The sequence below is a fragment of the Pongo abelii genome, chromosome 17, assembly GCF_028885655.2.
Source record: "Pongo abelii isolate AG06213 chromosome 17, NHGRI_mPonAbe1-v2.0_pri, whole genome shotgun sequence".
In the NCBI taxonomy this organism is placed as follows: domain Eukaryota; kingdom Metazoa; phylum Chordata; class Mammalia; order Primates; family Hominidae; genus Pongo; species Pongo abelii.
This window is the reverse complement of record NC_072002.2, coordinates 69,763,545-69,781,897: the sequence shown is the minus strand read 5'-3', so window position 1 is coordinate 69,781,897 and position 18,353 is coordinate 69,763,545. Positions and strand designations below refer to the sequence as shown.

The 18,353-nt window shown below is 39.9% G+C and overlaps 1 protein-coding gene across 14 annotated transcripts in view; it reads left to right on the top strand.

The window, feature by feature from the left end:
• Positions 1 to 18,353, top strand: part of CCDC68 (coiled-coil domain containing 68) — a 60,539-nt gene that overhangs the window by 23,863 nt on the left and 18,323 nt on the right. For all 14 annotated transcript variants that reach the window (XM_054537996.1, XM_054537987.1, XM_054537991.2 and 11 more), the window contains 4 exons: positions 592 to 720; positions 6,660 to 6,742; positions 16,183 to 16,288; positions 17,556 to 17,639. In XM_054537996.1, coding sequence (XP_054393971.1) covers positions 592 to 720; positions 6,660 to 6,742; positions 16,183 to 16,288; positions 17,556 to 17,639 — 402 coding nt within the window. The remainder of the gene's footprint in view (positions 1 to 591; positions 721 to 6,659; positions 6,743 to 16,182; positions 16,289 to 17,555; positions 17,640 to 18,353) is intronic.

Here is an 18,353-nt window from a genome sequence, read left to right as displayed (position 1 = left end):
AGGGAAGCCAGACACTTATTTTTCACTGTGAAATGTCAAGCTTTGTTAAATACACATGCAGAAGACTAACAAGTCAGTTGACACAGTCCCACTGTAGCTTACTGCCTGCTAGATGGAGTCTTCTCTCCTATGATGGTTCAGCACAACCCCTGCTCTATGCCTATGAAGTAGCACCATGACACACTGAGGAGAGTTATTCTGCTTTTATGACACTTTGTAATGAAAAATAAAACATGTTTTAATTGAACATGTAAGGTTTTTTTGTTCTGGATAATAATTGTTGAGAAAAAGTCAAAAATGTTGCTTTTGTTAAATTAGCATCTTTCTCTCTTACACCAGTTCAGGAAGTATGCTTTATGGTAACAAATGGAAACATTCTAGGAAGAATATTTATACATTATTCATTCTCTATTTAATGTTGTTGTAGTCTATCAGGGTTATTTTGAAGTAAACACTGAAATCAAGAGTAATTCTAAACAAGTATGAATTCTGAATTTTTTTGGCTATTTAGAAAATTATAGAAAGAGGTAATATGTGTATAGGTTTAAGAAAAACAGAGTTTTCACAACACAACTGTTTCTCTGACCATAGGTTAACAAGCTTGAAAAAGAACAGAAATTGAAACAACATGTTGAAAATCTGAATCAAGTTGCTGAAAAACTTGAAGAAAAACACAGTCAAATTACAGAATTGGAGAACCTTGTACAGAGAATGGAAAAGGTACGCCCCTGGAGAATTAGAGGATTTTTCTTACTGACAGCGTTAGGATAAGAATGAAACAAAATAATACTAAAATAAATAGAATATTAAATTAAATAAAATAATATTATGTGAAAGTATTCTTTACAATTCTTGGCCTTAGGAGGTATTTAATATTAATTTTTCCCATAAACATTTCATATGATCTATACTGTAGTGATTGATTTACCTTTCTGCAAATACTGTAGTCATATCATCATTTGTCACTTTCTCTTTCTAGGAAATATGTGACTTAGAAAGGGGAAACAGGTGAGGCTGTGAATGCAAATAATGGAAAAGATCACAAAGTCCATCTACTAGGAGTAATAATATAGCAGGTCCCTGTAATCACAGCATTTTTATGTATTAGAGTCAGTGCAGTATCCATTTTTGGCCACCCAAGTCTACTTTGTGTTTGTAAAAAAACCTACAGCTGCACTAGGAGAGTTACAGTTCACATTAAGAAAATCCATTCTATAGAAATTGGAACTTTAAGAAGGCATATTAGAGAAGAGTAATAATAGAAGAAAAATTTAAAAATGTTTCATGCCATGTTCATTTAAGTAGCTGGCACTCCAAATATACACAAAAGCTGAACACATAAATCTGTGTATGTATGCCACAGAATTTAGAATTTGGACAAATCAAGGAATATTTTTTAATAGCAAAACAAAGAGAAAACTGGCATCTCTGAAACTGAATTGGGGATAGAGAAAAATATAGGCTTTGGATACTAGTAAATATTGCCCAATACATTTTTTATATTTATTGTATTTGCCTCTGTTCTTTTTAGCTTTGTTTTATGAGTCTACCTGGGTTTATGCCATTTTATAAATGTCATTTCAAAAACACCACATTTCAATATTCAGGTTTCTTACCAAAGGAAACTTGATTTGTTTAAAAATGTTTCCCAAGAATTTAAAGTTTTATGACATTGTGACTTGGTTGAATTTGTAGTCTTGGTGAAGTTCCTATGAGGAAATCACAAAAATTAAATATGCTCATTATCAAGTGGCTCTAAGATAATAATATTCAGCTGCATGTGTATTATGTGGAAGGTCACTGAGTGTTATACTTTAGCAGAATCACTGGGTTAGAATCTCCTTAAGCAATTAGTTTATCCAGGCGTGACAATTTATAATTATGCTGTTTTGGAAAAACTGTCATATTTGGTTGTGTACTTGGTTGTGGTAGAATACTTGATCCTATAATAAATAGCTTAACAAAACCAAGATAGCACAAAGAATGTTTGCATTAAGGAAAGAAAGACAATTCTGGGAAACGAATAAATTGCTTAACCAAACAACTTGATTAACCAGCTTAAAATTTAAGTTTAGTCTAGAGCTCACGCCATCTCAAACCCAGTAATATTGGGTCAGGTTTAGTGGCAACTGTCACTGCTCCCAAATTAACAAAAGAACAGGCCGGGCATGGTGGTTCATGCCTATAATCCCAGCACTTTGGGAGGCCGAGGTGGGCGGATCATGAGGTCAAGAGATCGAGACCATCCTGGCCAACATGGTGTAACCCCATCTCTACTAAAAATACAAAAATTAGCTGGGCATGGTGGCACGCACCTGTAGTCCCAGCTACTTGGGAGGCTGAGGCAGGAGAATCGCTTGAACCCAGGAGGCGGAGGTTGCAGTTAACCGAGATTGCACCACAGCACTCCAGCCTGGTGACATAGCGAGACTCCGTCTCAAAAAAAAAAGAACAGTAGAAGATAATTTCTGTTTCCTAGTGATCTCAGGAAATGTGTACTAGATGTTAGTTCATCTCAGAGTTCTGGGGTATATTTACTTGACTGTTTACTAAACAAATATTTGAACACCACCATGCGTAGCATAGAACTAGGGGCTGAATATATATTTGTGAATGAACCAGACAGTCTCTTTTTGTGGAGATGACAATGTAGTATATCTGGATTGTGTGAGGCTCAAGGAACTTCCCAGATCTCCCTTTCTTAATTCCTCTATGAGTCCTTTAGGGAGGCTGAAAGCCCAGTCAAAGGCAGAGGAGCATGCCCCAGAATAAGGTTCAGTGGCTCAGATCCTGGCAGGACATTCTTGGGAAGTGTTGGCCTAGCTCCTGCCCTGATAATAACTCGTAACAGTGGGCTGTCTCCAGGAGATCTTGGACAAAGGAAGTAGACAGGATGCACATGGCTTAGTAAGGCCGTGCAGCAACCTTCCGGAATAGTTCAGTGACTTTCTGGAGGGCAGCCTACTGGAATCTCTGGAGGGTAGAGATAACTGTGGATGCTGTGGAGGGGAAATGTGCAGGAGTTTTATTTAAAATAAAAAATGATTTAGGCCAGGCACGGTGGCTCACACCTGTAACTCCAGCATTTTGGGAGGCTGAGGCGGGAGGATTGCTTGAGGCCAGGAGTTCGAGACCAGCCTGACCAACATGGTAAAACGCTGTCTCTCCTAAAAAAAAAGATACAAAAATTAGCTGGGCATGGTAGCATGTGCTTGTAGTCCCAACTACTCTGGAGGCTGAGGCATGAGAATCACTTGAACCTGGGAGGTGGAGGCTGCAGTGAGCCAAGATGACACCACTGCACTCCAGCCTGGGTGATAGAGCAGGACTCTGTCTCAAAGAAAAAAAAAGTTGGCTTAAAAATATTTTATATTTGTGAAACAAGCAAATAAATAAAGCTATAAGGAACAACGTTTGGCAACATCTTGGTTTAAAGAGAGACTGAGAAGACAGGCTGTGAGGAAGGATGTCTCAGGTGGGGAGTGTGTGCCAGAATAAGGAGAGGGTGTACTGGGCCTTTTGTATTAATGGGAAAAAGAAACAAGTTCAAAAGGAAAGTAAAAATTAAAAACAAACATCCTCACAAAGGTTGATAAATATTGCCCTCGTCGTGGGTGCCCCCTGGGGAAAAATTTACTTGCTACTCACTTGAACAATCTACCGCTCCAGTAAATAGCCATTAGTGGTATGAGGTCCGGTAATGAACACATTACTTAAAACCTTCACCATCTGTCCCACTTTAATCAGGAATGTAGTGAGAATGAATTCCATAAGCACAGTGATAAGCTAGCAAAAATGCCCAATAAGAGCATTTTAATATGGCATATATTCCATTTGCTAGCAGTGCAATTCTGTTACATCGTGTTTGTTTTCTAGTGTCATTGATTTAGCTCCATTGCAATTTTAGAGCTCAAAAGCTCTTTTGAGACCACCTAATTCCTCATCATCATTTTATAAATGAAGACAGCATGAACCAGAAACTATTTCACAATCCTCCACTTTCTAGATCACAACCCTTTCCATTATGCCCCCGTCTTCTGTAACGCTGGACAAAAATGATAGACTTGGTTCCAAAACATTTAGATGTTAGCATTTGGCAATGATTGAAATTGGTGCCCTCTCCGATCAGCCTGGTGAGGGAAACCTGGAGCTGTCTGGAGGTATGGCTCTGGGAATAGTGGGTTGCCCACTGTGTGGTGCCGTGAATTTCCTTTCCCTTTCCTGAAGACATTGCCTGAGAAGTCCTATCTGGTATGGTGAGATTTTCTGTGTTGTCAAAGAGGAGGCAAAAAGAACCCAAGCTAGATGACAGAGCCTGGCCAAGGGAGAGCATTTACTTGTCCGGTTGTCTGGTCCCCTTGACCCCTGTTTATGAAAATCCATTAACCAAGAGTAAGTCTATTTAACATTTGTTAGGCACTATTTTCCCTCACCCTACAAATTCAAAATACATTATCTGTGGTGTGTTTTTTTTGACAATCCAAGCCTTATCATAACGCTTGTAAGATGTATCTGTGGGCCGGGCGCAGTGGCTTACACCTGTAATCCCAGCACTTTGGGAGGCCAAGGTGGGTGGATCACCTGAGGTCAGGAGTTCGAGACCAGCCTGACCAACATGGAGAAACCCCATCTCTACTAAAAATACAAAATTAGCCGGGCATGGTGGTACATGCCTGTAATCCCAGCTACTCGGGAGGCTGAGGCAGGAGAATCGCTTGAACCTGGGAGGCGGAGGTTGCAGTGAGCCAGGATTGCACCATTGCACTCCAGCCTGGACAACAAGAGCAAAACTCTGTATAAAAAAGAAGGAAAGAAAGAAAGAGGGAGAGAGAGGGAGGGAGGGAGAGAAGGAAGGAAGGAAGGAAGGAAGGAAGGAAGGAAGGAAGGAAGGAAGGAAGGAAGGAAGGAAGGAAGGAAGAAAGGGAAGGAAGGAAGGAAGGAAGAAAGGAAGGAAGGAAGGAGTATCTGTGATCCTTCAGAAATAATTTGAACACAGCTAGGGAAACTCCAGGACAATTTCTATCTGGCAAGAATACTATAAGAAAAATTTGAAAAAGCTTAATTTTAAAACATAACAGAACACATAAGATTTGAAGTAATTAGTGCCTTCAAATTATTATATATTGAGGTCCAAATATGTGCCAGGAAGCCTGTATGCCTTTTACATATATTATCTCTATTATCCCAACATTTCAATATAAGTAATATTATCCCCATTTTAGGAATGCTCAGAAGATACAAATATAAGTCAAATGAATATAGAATGAATACAAGTCAAATGTTGTAACTAACTCATTAATTAATGAGGGAAACAATAAGATGAGAAAGCTGGTTTAAATAAAATATTTTCAGAAACTAGCCATTTATAGGCATTTTGGAGAAAAAGTGAAAAATAGTATAGGAGTACTAGATTAAATTAAAAAAATGGTTAATATTCTTTAAGGCAATTAAATCATAACCTTTGGGATTATGTCTTCCACCAGACAGAAATCTACAAATTTACATGCAGCTTCACAGACTCAGGGCTCTAATCAAATGATAAATAATAAAAGCGAACACAGGGAAATTCTCTGAGAGAATTAAACAAATCTTGGGTCAGATGATTAAACGATGACCCAATATGACATTAAAACTGCATGCTGTATATTGTTTTTATTTCCAAGTTTGGGTTAATTTTTCTTAACATTGGTAAGGCCCAGAGAGTTTAAAACCTTGGCCGAAATTTAGAAACCAGGTAAGTCCCTATGTACAGTCTTTGTGATGTTTCTGCTATACAGCACTGCCTTGCTGTGTACTTTTCACTCAGATGCTGCAGCAGGAAGTAATTTTAAACAGCATTACAGTTTCAGCACGCCTCTTGCAGTCAATTCCATCCATGTTGCCGATACCAATTCCTGCCTCTTTTCAATCTCCCCTGATTCCTTCCAACTTGGCAACCTAAACCATCAGGCCAAAGCACCAAATTCCTTTTTTTCAGCCGAGTGCCATCAAATATAAAATGAACACAGTCATCTCAGCTTCATTTTTCATGGTCTTCTCTGTTTTCCTTTTGGATGGAAAGGCTTTGGCTTAATAATCAAATTAAAGCATCTTTTTAAAAGATATTCTTTCCCAGCATCATAAAATTGCAATCTCAGTTTCTCCTGTATCCTAATTGGAAAGAGTTGTATCCTTTGTGGCCTTGATCCTTCATCAAAAATATGTTTATTGCTTTACTACCTTCTGACAGATGCCACATAGTATGTAGAGGTATCTAGTGTCCTTGGATACCAACAACTCGGTCTAATGTAGGCGAAACAGGTATAAGGGTGGGAGAGCCAGGGTCTAGCGAGGGATGAGCAGGCTGTTTACGTGTGGTAGGATGGCCAGAAGTGAGTGGGAGAGGTTGAGCTGAACAGGCTATGGGCAATGCCCTGGAGGAGGAGCAGAAGAAGTCCTCCAGGCAGGTGAGAGAGTGAAGACAACTATTTTTGGCCTATAGTTGAACTATGTGTAAAGCACACAGGAGAATACTTGGCCAGGTTTCCTTGAAGATGAGGAGTAACAGCACATGGGAAATTAACTCTTTAGCTCAAGCCATAGTTATAGTATGACAAGAGGAAGGCCTTACCAAACATACACATGCAGTTTAGCAAAATTTGTATCTTATTTTCTCCTAGGAAAAGAGAACACTACTAGAAAGAAAACTGTCTTTGGAAAACAAGCTACTGCAACTCAAATCCAGTGCTACATATGGAAAAAGGTTTGCGAAGCTACCTGTTAAGTAAAGGCAGTTCCTGGTTTCTTTCCTGTCTGCTGGTATGCCAGCCAGGGAACAGAAGACCTTCTGTCCCCCAAAGAAATAGGTTGACTGACAGTGCAGGAGGAAGTTTGAATTCCTAGGATTAACAGTCATGTAGTTATGTGCCTCCCATTCCTCAAACTCAGAGGAATCACAGGGCAGTTGGGAGCCGGGGGCAGAGTTCACTGGGGGTGCAGGGAACACTGCAGGAAGGTTAGTCCTTCTGAAGAGTGAATGAGTGAGTGAGCCTGGCACCTCCTGGTTTACCATTTGTGCTAAGGAGGACGCTTGAGAGGTCTTTATTCCCTGATGCTTCTGTCTTTGTTAATGAGTCTCTTCTACAGCAGACATTACACTGGCCAGCCCACAAGCAGAATTCTAAGATAGTTTCCTGATACTCCTTAATTCTGTAGGGTGAAGGAAATGCTATGGACAATATCCTCAGTTCTTTGGACTTACTTATAAATACTCAAAGTTCACAAGCAGTCACAGTCCTCAGTATGCTGGGGGTGGGTTTGTGGATATCACCATAATCGCTGTGCTACTCAGCCGCTATTAGAAAAAGTCTCTGTATTATCATGTAATAAATCATATCCTAAGACATTTTATGAGATTTTTCATTTTTTAAAAATTCTAAGTCCAACACAGTCATTGTATGTTCCGATATAATTATATAATATTGTTCAAAGTCAAATCGATTTCAAGATCTTAGTTTGTCATCCTAGAGCTGTTGTTCACTAGGATATCAGGCACCATTATGGACAGAATTGTTGTTGTCATTTATTCAATGATACGTACTCAGACATCCTTCTTTCTCAGTCTTTCGATTTCCCCCCTACAGGCTCCCTGCTGCTTCCTTTCCTTTTTTATCTTTCTTTCCACCTGTCCTCATATGTTGTACCTTCTGCCTGGCTTGTATTCTTGCATTTTGGACCACATATGCCAAAGCCCAGAAATGGGCTGATCCTGGCAATTATACACACACATTTGAAACATACTAGGATACCAATATGTTATTAATTTTCCTATCTTCTTCCCTGTAACAAACATATAGCCCAAGAGATTGGACTTCTAGGATAGTTTTATAACACTGCACATTTCTGTAGAGATTGAAGGAAATACTGTAGAAAGTATCCTTAGATCTTGGAATTACATATGGATATTCATAACTTAATTCTAAGTAAATCTTCAGTTAATATTTTTTCTTAAATAGGCAGAGCTTTTCCATGTAGCAGAACTACTGATTTGTACGCATCTTCCATTAAAAGTTCAGGCCTTCCAAGTTTGATTTTTTTTTCCTTTAAAAAATGTTTTAAAAAAAGTGGTGATAGGGCTATTGTCTGTCTTTGAGCCAACAATGTAGCTGTTTTAAAAACCAACCTGATCTATTCTTTCTCTTCTATTCTATATAAGCAGTTGTTATAAAGAATTCTTTAAAAGCTCCTAAGGAAGTTTTAGAAATTTCTTGGGGAAAATGGATGTTTGGTGTTTCTAGAAAGGTTTTTCCAACATCCAGGCTTGTGCAATTTTTATAGATTGTGGGTATCATACATATATGTGATGACTTACTACTTTGTCTGAGCTTTATGTAGAGGCATTCAGTTTGTGAAGTAACAAGAAAATGAAATCAGTATGAATCAGACTCTTTTGGTTGAAATAACAGAGACTTGATTAAGCTACTACAAAAAAGAGGGTTTCTGTTAGGTTAAGATTAGATAGATAGGGTCATAAAAAAGAGACAGAAAAGTTAAAAAGATTTGTCTTCTTAAAAATAAGGTTGACTCCATATTTCTATTACCATTACTGGTCATTGACACAGGTAAAATGCTTTGCAGTTTTCAGAATAACCTCAGGTACCTTCTTTATTTTACTCCTTTCATTCACCTTTCTGAGAAAGAGCTGAAGTTCTAATTGAGTTGTCCAAGATTGCTCAATCTCTCAGAAGTTATAGAGCTGGGAGTTTTTGCTACTGCATTCTCATACATAGCAAAGCATGTGCTCATTCTGCTATACAAGATTTTGACCATCTTTTTTTTATTTCTGGAAAGCTCTGAAGATCTCTTAAACTGGGTTCTTCATTCATCTGAGTAACAATTAGCAAAAAGCCATTTTCCAACTTTTCCATCTGCCCTGCCACATCACAAATATGCAGTCCTTTTTAAGAGTTATCTTTTGGGGAAACATATTTGGGATTGATATGGTTTGGCTGTGTCCCCACCCAAAAAGATGAGAATCTTGAATTGTAGTTCCCATAATCCCTACATGTCATGGGAGAAACCTGGTGGGAGGTAATTGAACCATGGGGGCAGTTAGCCCAATGCTGCTGTTCTCGTGAGTTCTCACAAGTTCTGATGGTTTTATAAGGGGCTTTTCCTCCTTTTGCTTTGCACTTCTCCTTGCTGCATGGTTTTGGCCCGCCATGTGAAGAAGGACATGTTTACTTGCCCTTTCAACATGACTGTAAGTTTCCTGAGGCCTCCCCAGCCCTGCAGAACTGTGAATCAACTAAACCTCTTTCCTTTATAAATTACCCAGTCTCGGGTATGTTTTCATAGCAGCATGAGAACAGACTAATACAGGGAGTTGTAAAAATAAACAGTGTTGGCCCCTCCATATTTACATAGATGCTGCTTAGGAATGGAAACTCCTTAGAGGAGGAAAGACCTTGAAGCTGAGGTTGCATGTCAAAGCATATGGTTGCCACTTAAATTGTACATTTATCTGCAGTAGTTTGGGGTGGGAGTGTTCTCTCAAGGCAACCCTTTGTTACCACCAATGAAAATAATAATAAAGAAGAATTTTATAGAAAATAGTAAGACACATTCATGAATTTTGTTGAAATGCGAACAGGGTTACACCTACATCCAAGCTGATTCTTTCCCTTAGTCTGGCCTGGGAATGTTAAGGATCTGACCTCTTCTCTTCTTGTGGTTGTGGTCCCTAGTTATCCTTTATTCCACTGGGGGCCCATAGTCAGTGATGTTCACACTCATGGAAGTCCAGAGAAACATTGGATCCTAAAAGAAGGCAATATGAGTCCCCACAGATGGTAGTAAGATTCTTTTATAGCTTCAGAGAAGCTCTACAATGCCACTAATCTCACTATCTTATGTATCCTGTGCGATTTCTATGTAGGGGTATTCATATTTCCAATGCCTCTATAATCTGTAGTGTACCCAGAAGTAGCCTCTTGGAGCCTGCAACATGGCTTTCATTGCTACTTTTACTTCCTTTGTCTCAGCACCTAGCTCTTTTGGCTTCTTCTGGAATTTTCATTCTCATCAACATCTTACTACTTGAATCCCTGGCAATAAATGTACTTTATAAAGATTTAAACATGTTATATTCTTGGGTTGTATAAATATGGCCATGCTCAGGCTATTCATGCCCTTTGTGAAATTTTTAAGAAAATCTAAGGTTATTTATAAAAGCTATGTAAAATATAATATGATTACCTAAATTAGAAAATAATTAGATGATGAGGACAAGGAGATATAAGAATAGGTATACCATAAGGTTACATTTACAAAATTAGGCCCATGGATGCTACAGACTTGCTCACAGGAGATCACTGACTCAGTTTCAAATTTTCCAGCAGCCAACCCAAACAGGAAATGATGATTAGTTTTGTGAGTCACAGTTCCACATGATTAAAACCAATCAGGTGTTTGCGATCATTCAGTTATTTCTTATCTATCTATAAGGCCAGAAAGAAAATTGCCCAGGGTATGGTCATAAAAAGAACCCCGAATAATGTTTTCAACTTATCCCTTGTAATAAACACAAAGGCTTACCTCAGAACATCATCTAAACAGAATAGCCTGATGCCAGCACAATTCAATAAAAGCCATTGGAACAGGGAGGAACAGAGGGCACTGTGAGAAAGTCCAGTAATGCCACCCTCTATGGTATAAGTTGACCCAAAGATAGATTGTCGAGTATTGTGAGGAATGGAGGGAGAGACAGTTCTCCATGAACTCAGCTTCTTTTCACCAACCCTTTGGGAGACATTGGGGAGTAGAGAAATTGAGGGTGGGCTTCCTGTCAAGTGCTTCTTCTATGATCATCCCATGTTGCTAATTAGAGGCAAAGTAATTTCTTTTCACATTTCTGCAGTTAAAGATAGGATTGACTTCCTTTCTTGAATGCTAAGGAATCTAACAGGAAGTGAACCAGAAATAGTTGTCTCTTCCCCCTCCTTCAGTGATGAATTGAAAGAGAATCCTCAATTCGCTCCCTCAAAAGGGTAGGGCAGAGATTCTCTTCTCTTTTTGTTGGGGCTTTTTTTGCTTGCCCCCATTGGCATTCCAGGCTGCTGGTTTTTTCCAGCTCCAAGTCTGGGATGTGTGAGATAAAAATAAACCCCAGAGGATTCACCATTGTGTCATTTCTTGGATCCCAGGTTCCAGAGACAGTCTGCCTTCTTCTCTCCACCATTCAGAGTCTTCTTGTGTGTGTGTGTGTGTGTGTTTTTTTTTTTCATATACAATATCCAGGGCTTTTAGTTGTACTTAGCGGGAAGAATGGGGAAAAGCATGTATTCTACATTTTCTTAGAAGCCAAAGATTTTCAATTCTGCTTTAATTTCAACATTTGCTTTATATTTTTATTCAGTTGCATTGTAGAGGAAAACATGGTCAAAAATTATGTTGAGACATTGGAAAGCAGAGCATGAATCCCGGATACAGACATTTGCCTCCTTTTTTTAGGCTTGATCCTTCCTTATGGTTTCTTCCTCCAGTTTTGCTTGTGTACCTCTTTATTAAGATTGGGCTAGGTGCAGTGGTTGACGCCTGTAATTGCAGCACTTTGGGAGGCTGAGGCGGGCAGATCACTTGAGGTCAGGAGTTTGAGACCAGCCTGGCCAACATGGTAAAACCCCGTCTCCACTAAAAATACAAAAATTAACCAGGCATAGTGGTGGACGCCTGTAATTCCCAGCTACTCAGGAGGCTAAGGCAGGAGAATCACTTATATCTAGGAGCCAGAGGTTGCAGTGAGCCGAGATTGCACCACTGCACTTCAGGCTAGGCGACACAGTGAGACTTTGTTCAAAAAAAAAAAAAAAAAAAGACTGAGTGCTTTAACAGAAAGATAAATAACAGAGCTCAAAAGAAGATCAAGTGACAGCTTACTTAGATATATTTTTACATTTAAAGGTCTTAAATGGATGACTAGGCTTCATATTTATTGGACAATCCTAATAGAGATTTTCTGCAATGGCCTTTAGTCACTGTTTTAGTGTATTAATGGAGACAAGTGAAGCCCCAAGTTGCTGTGTTTTCAAGAGTGCTTCTAGAAATATTTTTCTTCTATTTTGAGGCCAATTTAAAGTTTGTTTTTTTTTTCTTACAGTGAACGTTATGGTAATACCTTCAAGGAGTACATGGGAAATTTTTCTGAGCTTGGTATTTTTGATAGAAAAATAACAACCTCTGTTCTCCGTGCCTAAAGCCATCTTTTTTCCCATTGGTTCCAAGGTTGTGGGTCATGGGACACAAAGGGAACCATTTTAAATACTCACCTTTAACAGCTTACGTATTTTTATATTTCGTGCATATTCAAAGCCAGCTTTCCTCTGCAAGGCATCTTAAGCTCTTTCTCATTACTTCCCTGGAAAGTCCTGAGTCTGACCATTAAGTGGGTCATAGCTGCTATTTCTGTTATTTTTATCTTTTCTTCTTTTACTTTCCTTGCTGGAGCAATTTTGAATTTTAGCACCAGCTATGGACCCAATTTCTGTTTGCCCTCTGTGTTTTGATCTTTTTTTTTTTTTTTTTTTTTTTTTGAGACAGAGTCTCGCTCTGTCACCCAGGCTGGATTGCAGTGGCACAATCTCGCCTCACTGCAACCTCCGCCTCCTGGGTTCAAGCGATTCTTGTACCTCAGTCTCCCAAGTAGCTGGGATTACAGGTGCATGCCACCATGCCCGGCTAATTTTTGTATTTTTAATAGTGACAGGGTCTCACCGTGTTGGCCAGGCTGATCTTGAACTCCTGACCTCAAGTGATCCACTCGCCTTGGCCTCCCATAGTGCTGGGATTACAGGTGTGAGCCACCGCACCCGGCATAATTTTTGCATTTTTAATAGAGATGGATTTCACCATGTTGGCCAGGCTGGTCTTGAACTCCTGGTCTCAAGTGATCTACCCGCCTTGGCCTCCCAAAGTGCTTGGATTACAGTCGTGAGCCACCATGCGTGGCCTGTTTTGATCTTTATATCCTCCAGTCTTCTTTTCCTAGTAACTGAGGTTTTCTTCTGAGGCTCCTGAGTTACCCCATCCTCTGCATGTTCGCAGCAATTCTACACTCCAAGGGTTCTGAGCAACATCTGCAGATTTCTCAGCCCTGCCCCTTGCACGCTCCCAATCTCCCTGGACTTCTGAAGACATCCTGCCCCTGAAGATTCTCTATGGGCGGTAAGCCTTCTCACTGTCTGTTCAGAATGTTTGCAGTCATCCAAAGTCTGGTCTCACCTTGGAAGGCTCTTCCATCTCCCCGCAACATCCTTAGGGTGTGGCGCCTTACCCGCTGGGGGTCCTGAAATTTCCTCAGTCCCCCGTGCCTCAAGAAGCCTCTGAACCTCAAGTCTAGGGACAACTGAAATCTAATGTGAATACAGGATGGTGTGCTGATGCAGCCATTCTCTGAACTTGAATTTTGGAAATACTGAGGGCTCAGTGTTGCTGCCATTGTCAATTCAAATTACATGGGCACATAGCGTTTTCATCTGAATCAGGCATCCAGCTTATTTCTTTTCAGGCACTTCCTGCCGTGGACCATGGAAAAAAAAAAAACTAGGGGACTGCTTGTTTATTTACTTGGTTCGGATTCCTCACTGCCCCTCTCTAAGAAAGACCAAAGTAAGGCTTTCTGCCAGGTACGGACAGGGTCCTTTAAATGATCATGTTATAAAAAGCAGATAAAATATTGGCACACCTGAACTAGTTAGTGATCTTCCTTCAGCCTGCATTGACCGTTTACATTTCTTTCATAGCTTTTCTCAGTTTGATAGTTGCTTGTAGTGTTAATCAAGAGGAAGGAAATGGACTTTTACAGTGAGATTTAGTTGTGTAGGTAAGATAATCAGACATGTTTCTGATTATCATCTAAAACAGAGTAGCACACTTGACGCATGTTCTTGTTCCCCCGTCATTTTGTACCTTCTCTTTCTATTCTCTGCATCCTTCTCCCAGGCCCCTCATTTGCTTCCCTCCTCTCACCAATGTTGTAGGCATCCTGTTCCCTGTAGATTTCTTGTGGCTGTACTCCCAAACATTCTCCTATCTTCCCCTCCTGTCTCTTTCTAGAGTCCTGAAAGATTACAATAATTTCTTTTGTAATTGTAAATTGTAAATTTCTTTTGTTTTCTTTCCAGGACTCTATTGGACCAATTAAAATAAAGCTTCTGATTTTTTGTTTTAATTTCAACTTTTATTTTACCTGCGGGAGTACATGTGCAGGTTTGTTACGTGGGTATATTGCCTGATGCTGAGGTTTGGGCTACTATTGAATCTGTCACCTAGGTAGCCGGCATAGCACTCAGTAGGTAGTTTTTAACCTTTTCCCCTCCATTCTTTCCCCCTCTAGTAGTCCACAGCATCTATTGTTTTCTTCTTTATGTTTGTGTTTACCCAGTGTTTAGCTACCACTTATAAGTGGAATCGTGCCGTATTTGATTTTATTTTTATGCCTTAATTCACTTAGGATTGATGACCTTCAGTTGCATCCACGTTGCTGCAAAAGGCACAATTTCATTCTTTTTTATGGCTGCATAGTATTCCATAGTGTATATATAACACATTTTCTGTATTGAATCCACTGTTGATAGGCACCTAGATTGTTTCTATGTCTTTGCTATTGTGAATACTGCTGTGATGGACATATGAGTACACATGTCTTTTTGGTAGAATGATCGGTTTTCCTTTGGGTATATACCCAGTAATGGGATTGCTGGGTTGAATAGTAGTTGTGTTTTTACCCCTTTGAGAAATGTCCAAACTGGTTTCCAAAGTGGCTGAACTAATTTACATTCCCACCAACAGTGTATAAGCATTCCCTTTTCTCTGCATCCTCGCCAATATCTGTTATTTTTTTACTTTTTAATAATAGCCATTATGGCTGCTGTGAGATGGTATCTCATAGTGGTTTAGATGTGCATTTCTCTGAAACAATGTTTTAGTCCATTATATGAAACAAAATGGAAACTAATAACTCTTTTTTTCTAATTAGAACATGCTATACAGTATCTTATGAATTTCCACCATCTTTGTGTTACACATAGAGGCTGACAGGGGTGGATCACCTGAGGTCAGGAGCTCAAGACCAGCCTCGCCAACATGGTGAAACTCCGTCTCTACTAAAAATACAAAAATTAGCCAGGTGTGGTGGCACATGCTTGTAGTCCCAGCTGTGAGAATTGCTTGAGCCCAGAAGTGGTGGTTGCGGTGAGCCAAGATCGCCTCACTACACTCCAGCCTGGGCAGCAGAGTAAGACTCCGTCTGAAAAAAACAAACCAGCAACAACAACAACAACGAAGCAAAAAAAGGAAACAGAATTGGGATGACATTGGATAAAAGCAAAGGCCAAGTGACTTCTCCGAGGTCACAATGCTTCTAAGCTTGGTGGTGTTGCCACAATGCATGTGGCTTCATAACTCTAATAACAGTAGCAAGAAGAGAAACAGCCAAAACAGTACAACCAATTCCAGTTACCTGAAAGAAGCTTTGGGAAAGTATAAATAATCTAAATTCAAAATTGACTTTTTTTTTCCCATAATGATTGTTGTGGACTCAAAAATATTTGCTGGAATTAAATTTCTTCCTTTCTTCTCTCTTTTTTTCCCCTCTTTCCCTATGGACTGATAGTAGAATTACCAAAAGTAGGAAGCCAAAAAATAAAAAATAAAAAAAGACAAACACAGACAATCCACAACATATAGTAAGCCCGAATCATTAGAAATTGGTTTCTTATACATATATTAATAGATAAAATCTCCATTTCTGCTCCCGTGTTCTGACTCTGCTATTGCCATGCAATTGTCTGTGAAGTTTGATGGGTGCCAGGTCTGTGGGTGCTCAGGCAAGGCAATTTAGCTTATAAGTGCTTTATCCTACTGAGTACAACTTGATTCCACTACCTGCTGGAAGAGTCACAGATGGCCAGAAAGAAGCTTTTGACATAAACTGATATTCTCATTCAAGTTAAATCCAAGCAAATCAGAGCCCGCTTCATAGCTATTTATCTTCAGTGTGCCCTGTGTGGCATAATGAGGCCCTGGGGTCTTACCCAACTGATCCCCAGTAACAGTAGAGTGTGTAGGAGGGCTAACGGTAAGGATGAGCTATGGAACGTGTGAGCCAATCATTTTCTCTTGCTCTTTTTCCCTTTGCATTCCCAGTTGCCAGGATCTTCAGAGGGAGATTTCCATTCTCCAGGAGCAGATCTCTCATCTGCAGTTTGTGATTCACTCCCAACATCAGAACCTGCGCAGTGTCATCCAGGAGGTCAGATTAATCAAGTGTATTTAACTGGTAGACAGTATGTTTTCGGTGTGGAGCCCAGATATGAGTGGCTTGACTGGACTTTCGAAGCAATGATTTCTCTCCCTACTGACATATCCTTTTTTGTTTCTCATGCAATATGTCTCTGTTTTCAATGCCCTCTCTTGTTTGTTACACCAACACCTGTAATGCTGTCAATGAAGATAGCTTGGAAAATTATGTATAACGGTTTTTTAGATGTTTCAGTGATTTTCTAAAAGTCTTCTGCACCAAATAACGTACACTGGTCTTTAAACAATTTCATAGATCAGGAGATTCAGCCCTTCCTTGAGTATGAAATGATCTGTTTTCATAAGCTCATAATTTATTTAGGAGATGATTTAGGGTAGGGGTGTAGCCTGGCCCTTCTCTGGGAGCAGCCTGACAGGTGGCAAAGTCAAGGCGATTGTGGTAGCAGCCAGCTAGATGGTGGAGTGTGTATTTAAAATCTACCTCAAGATACGCATTGATCTGGTTTTGGGGGTCTGTTTTAAAATTTAAAATCAGACTTCTATTCAGTTACTTTACTGCCAAATACAAGTCCTCCCAAATACTCCAGAGCCTTCCTTAGATAGATATAGCATTTGTGCTTGCTTGGCTATGACACCACTAAAAGGCCAAAAAATTGAGTAGTGGAATTTGAGAGCCAGGAGGGACTTTGGGGGCAACCCACACCCTATTTTTATAGAGCAGTTTAATGACAGCTAGTGGTGCCAAAGTTGGTCTTAGAATCCATGTGTCACCTCTCTTCTTACACCGCTTTGCATCTCATCACCCCACCTCCCAATTCCACATTGCCTCTTGGCAAAGCAGGCTCACCTTATTATGCCGCTGCTTGACAAATCTCTACCGCAGGGAGCCTCTGCACACCACGCAGTGGTCTTGCATCCTGTCCACCAGCAGCTGCATCTGAAGGATGAGAACATTAAGTTGCTGAGACGCAGAAGAGCGGCCAGTGCTGCTTTCACAGGACACACTCCTGCTGAACTTGGTTTAAACAGGTTATCCAAAGATTAAAGTGAATCACGGCACCAGCTGAGGGCTTTCAGCCCCAGGTGTCAGTTTGGCCTGCTATTTTCTGTTGCCTGCTGAGTCTGCTAATGCTTTGGGATTTAATTTTTTTTAATTTGATGAACATCTTTTGACCTCAGAAATCCGTACAATTTCTGACTTAAGTAACTATTTCCTGTGGTCTGACAAGGTTTTTCCTATTGTGTTTTCTAATTCTTAGATGGAAGGATTAAAAAATAATTTAAAAGAACAAGACAAAAGAATTGAAAATCTCAGAGAAAAGGTTAACATACTTGAAGCCCAGGTAAGGAGGGAACCTGTCTTACATTTTGTTGTGAGGATATGAGTGTGTATGTGTGTGTGTGTGTATCTGTGCATGCGAGGGTACCAGTATCAGTGAGCCTGCGTATGAAAACGTGTAATTGTATGCCAGTATAACACTACAAGTATGTCTGTTTGGGAGCGGGCATGTGAGTGTCTGTGTGACTGTGTTTGCTGGGTCCGTCTATGTCTAAGTGTATGTGCGTGTGTCTCTGTGTATCCAAGTGTCATTTTGTGAGTGTGTCTGTGCATATTCTATGCATAAGAAATTAGCGCTACGGAAAAAAGGACTGACAATTTAACAATTGTTAAATTATGAAGTGTTTAAAAGATTGTATTATGTTATTAAATGATTAGCATTATTGTTACATATTAAATAAACATTATTAAATTATTATTAAAAGTTCATTCAGATTTTCCAGAATACTTGCTGTAATGGAGAGACAGATAACTCTCTCGATATGGGCTTGAATCAGAGGCTTGCTCAAATCTACTCTTGTGTAAATTTCACTGTAGTCAGATGGCCAGGCTTCCTGTCTCCTGCCTTGGTTCCCATGCATGATCCTTTCCTGGCGTGGGATGTCCTCTTTCCTCCTTTCTTCGTTCATATCCACCCTGGCCTCCCAGCTTTGCCTCCAGGCTTACCCACTTCTAGACGCCTGTTATAATTGTCTTGCTTTTCAGTGTTTTAAAACTG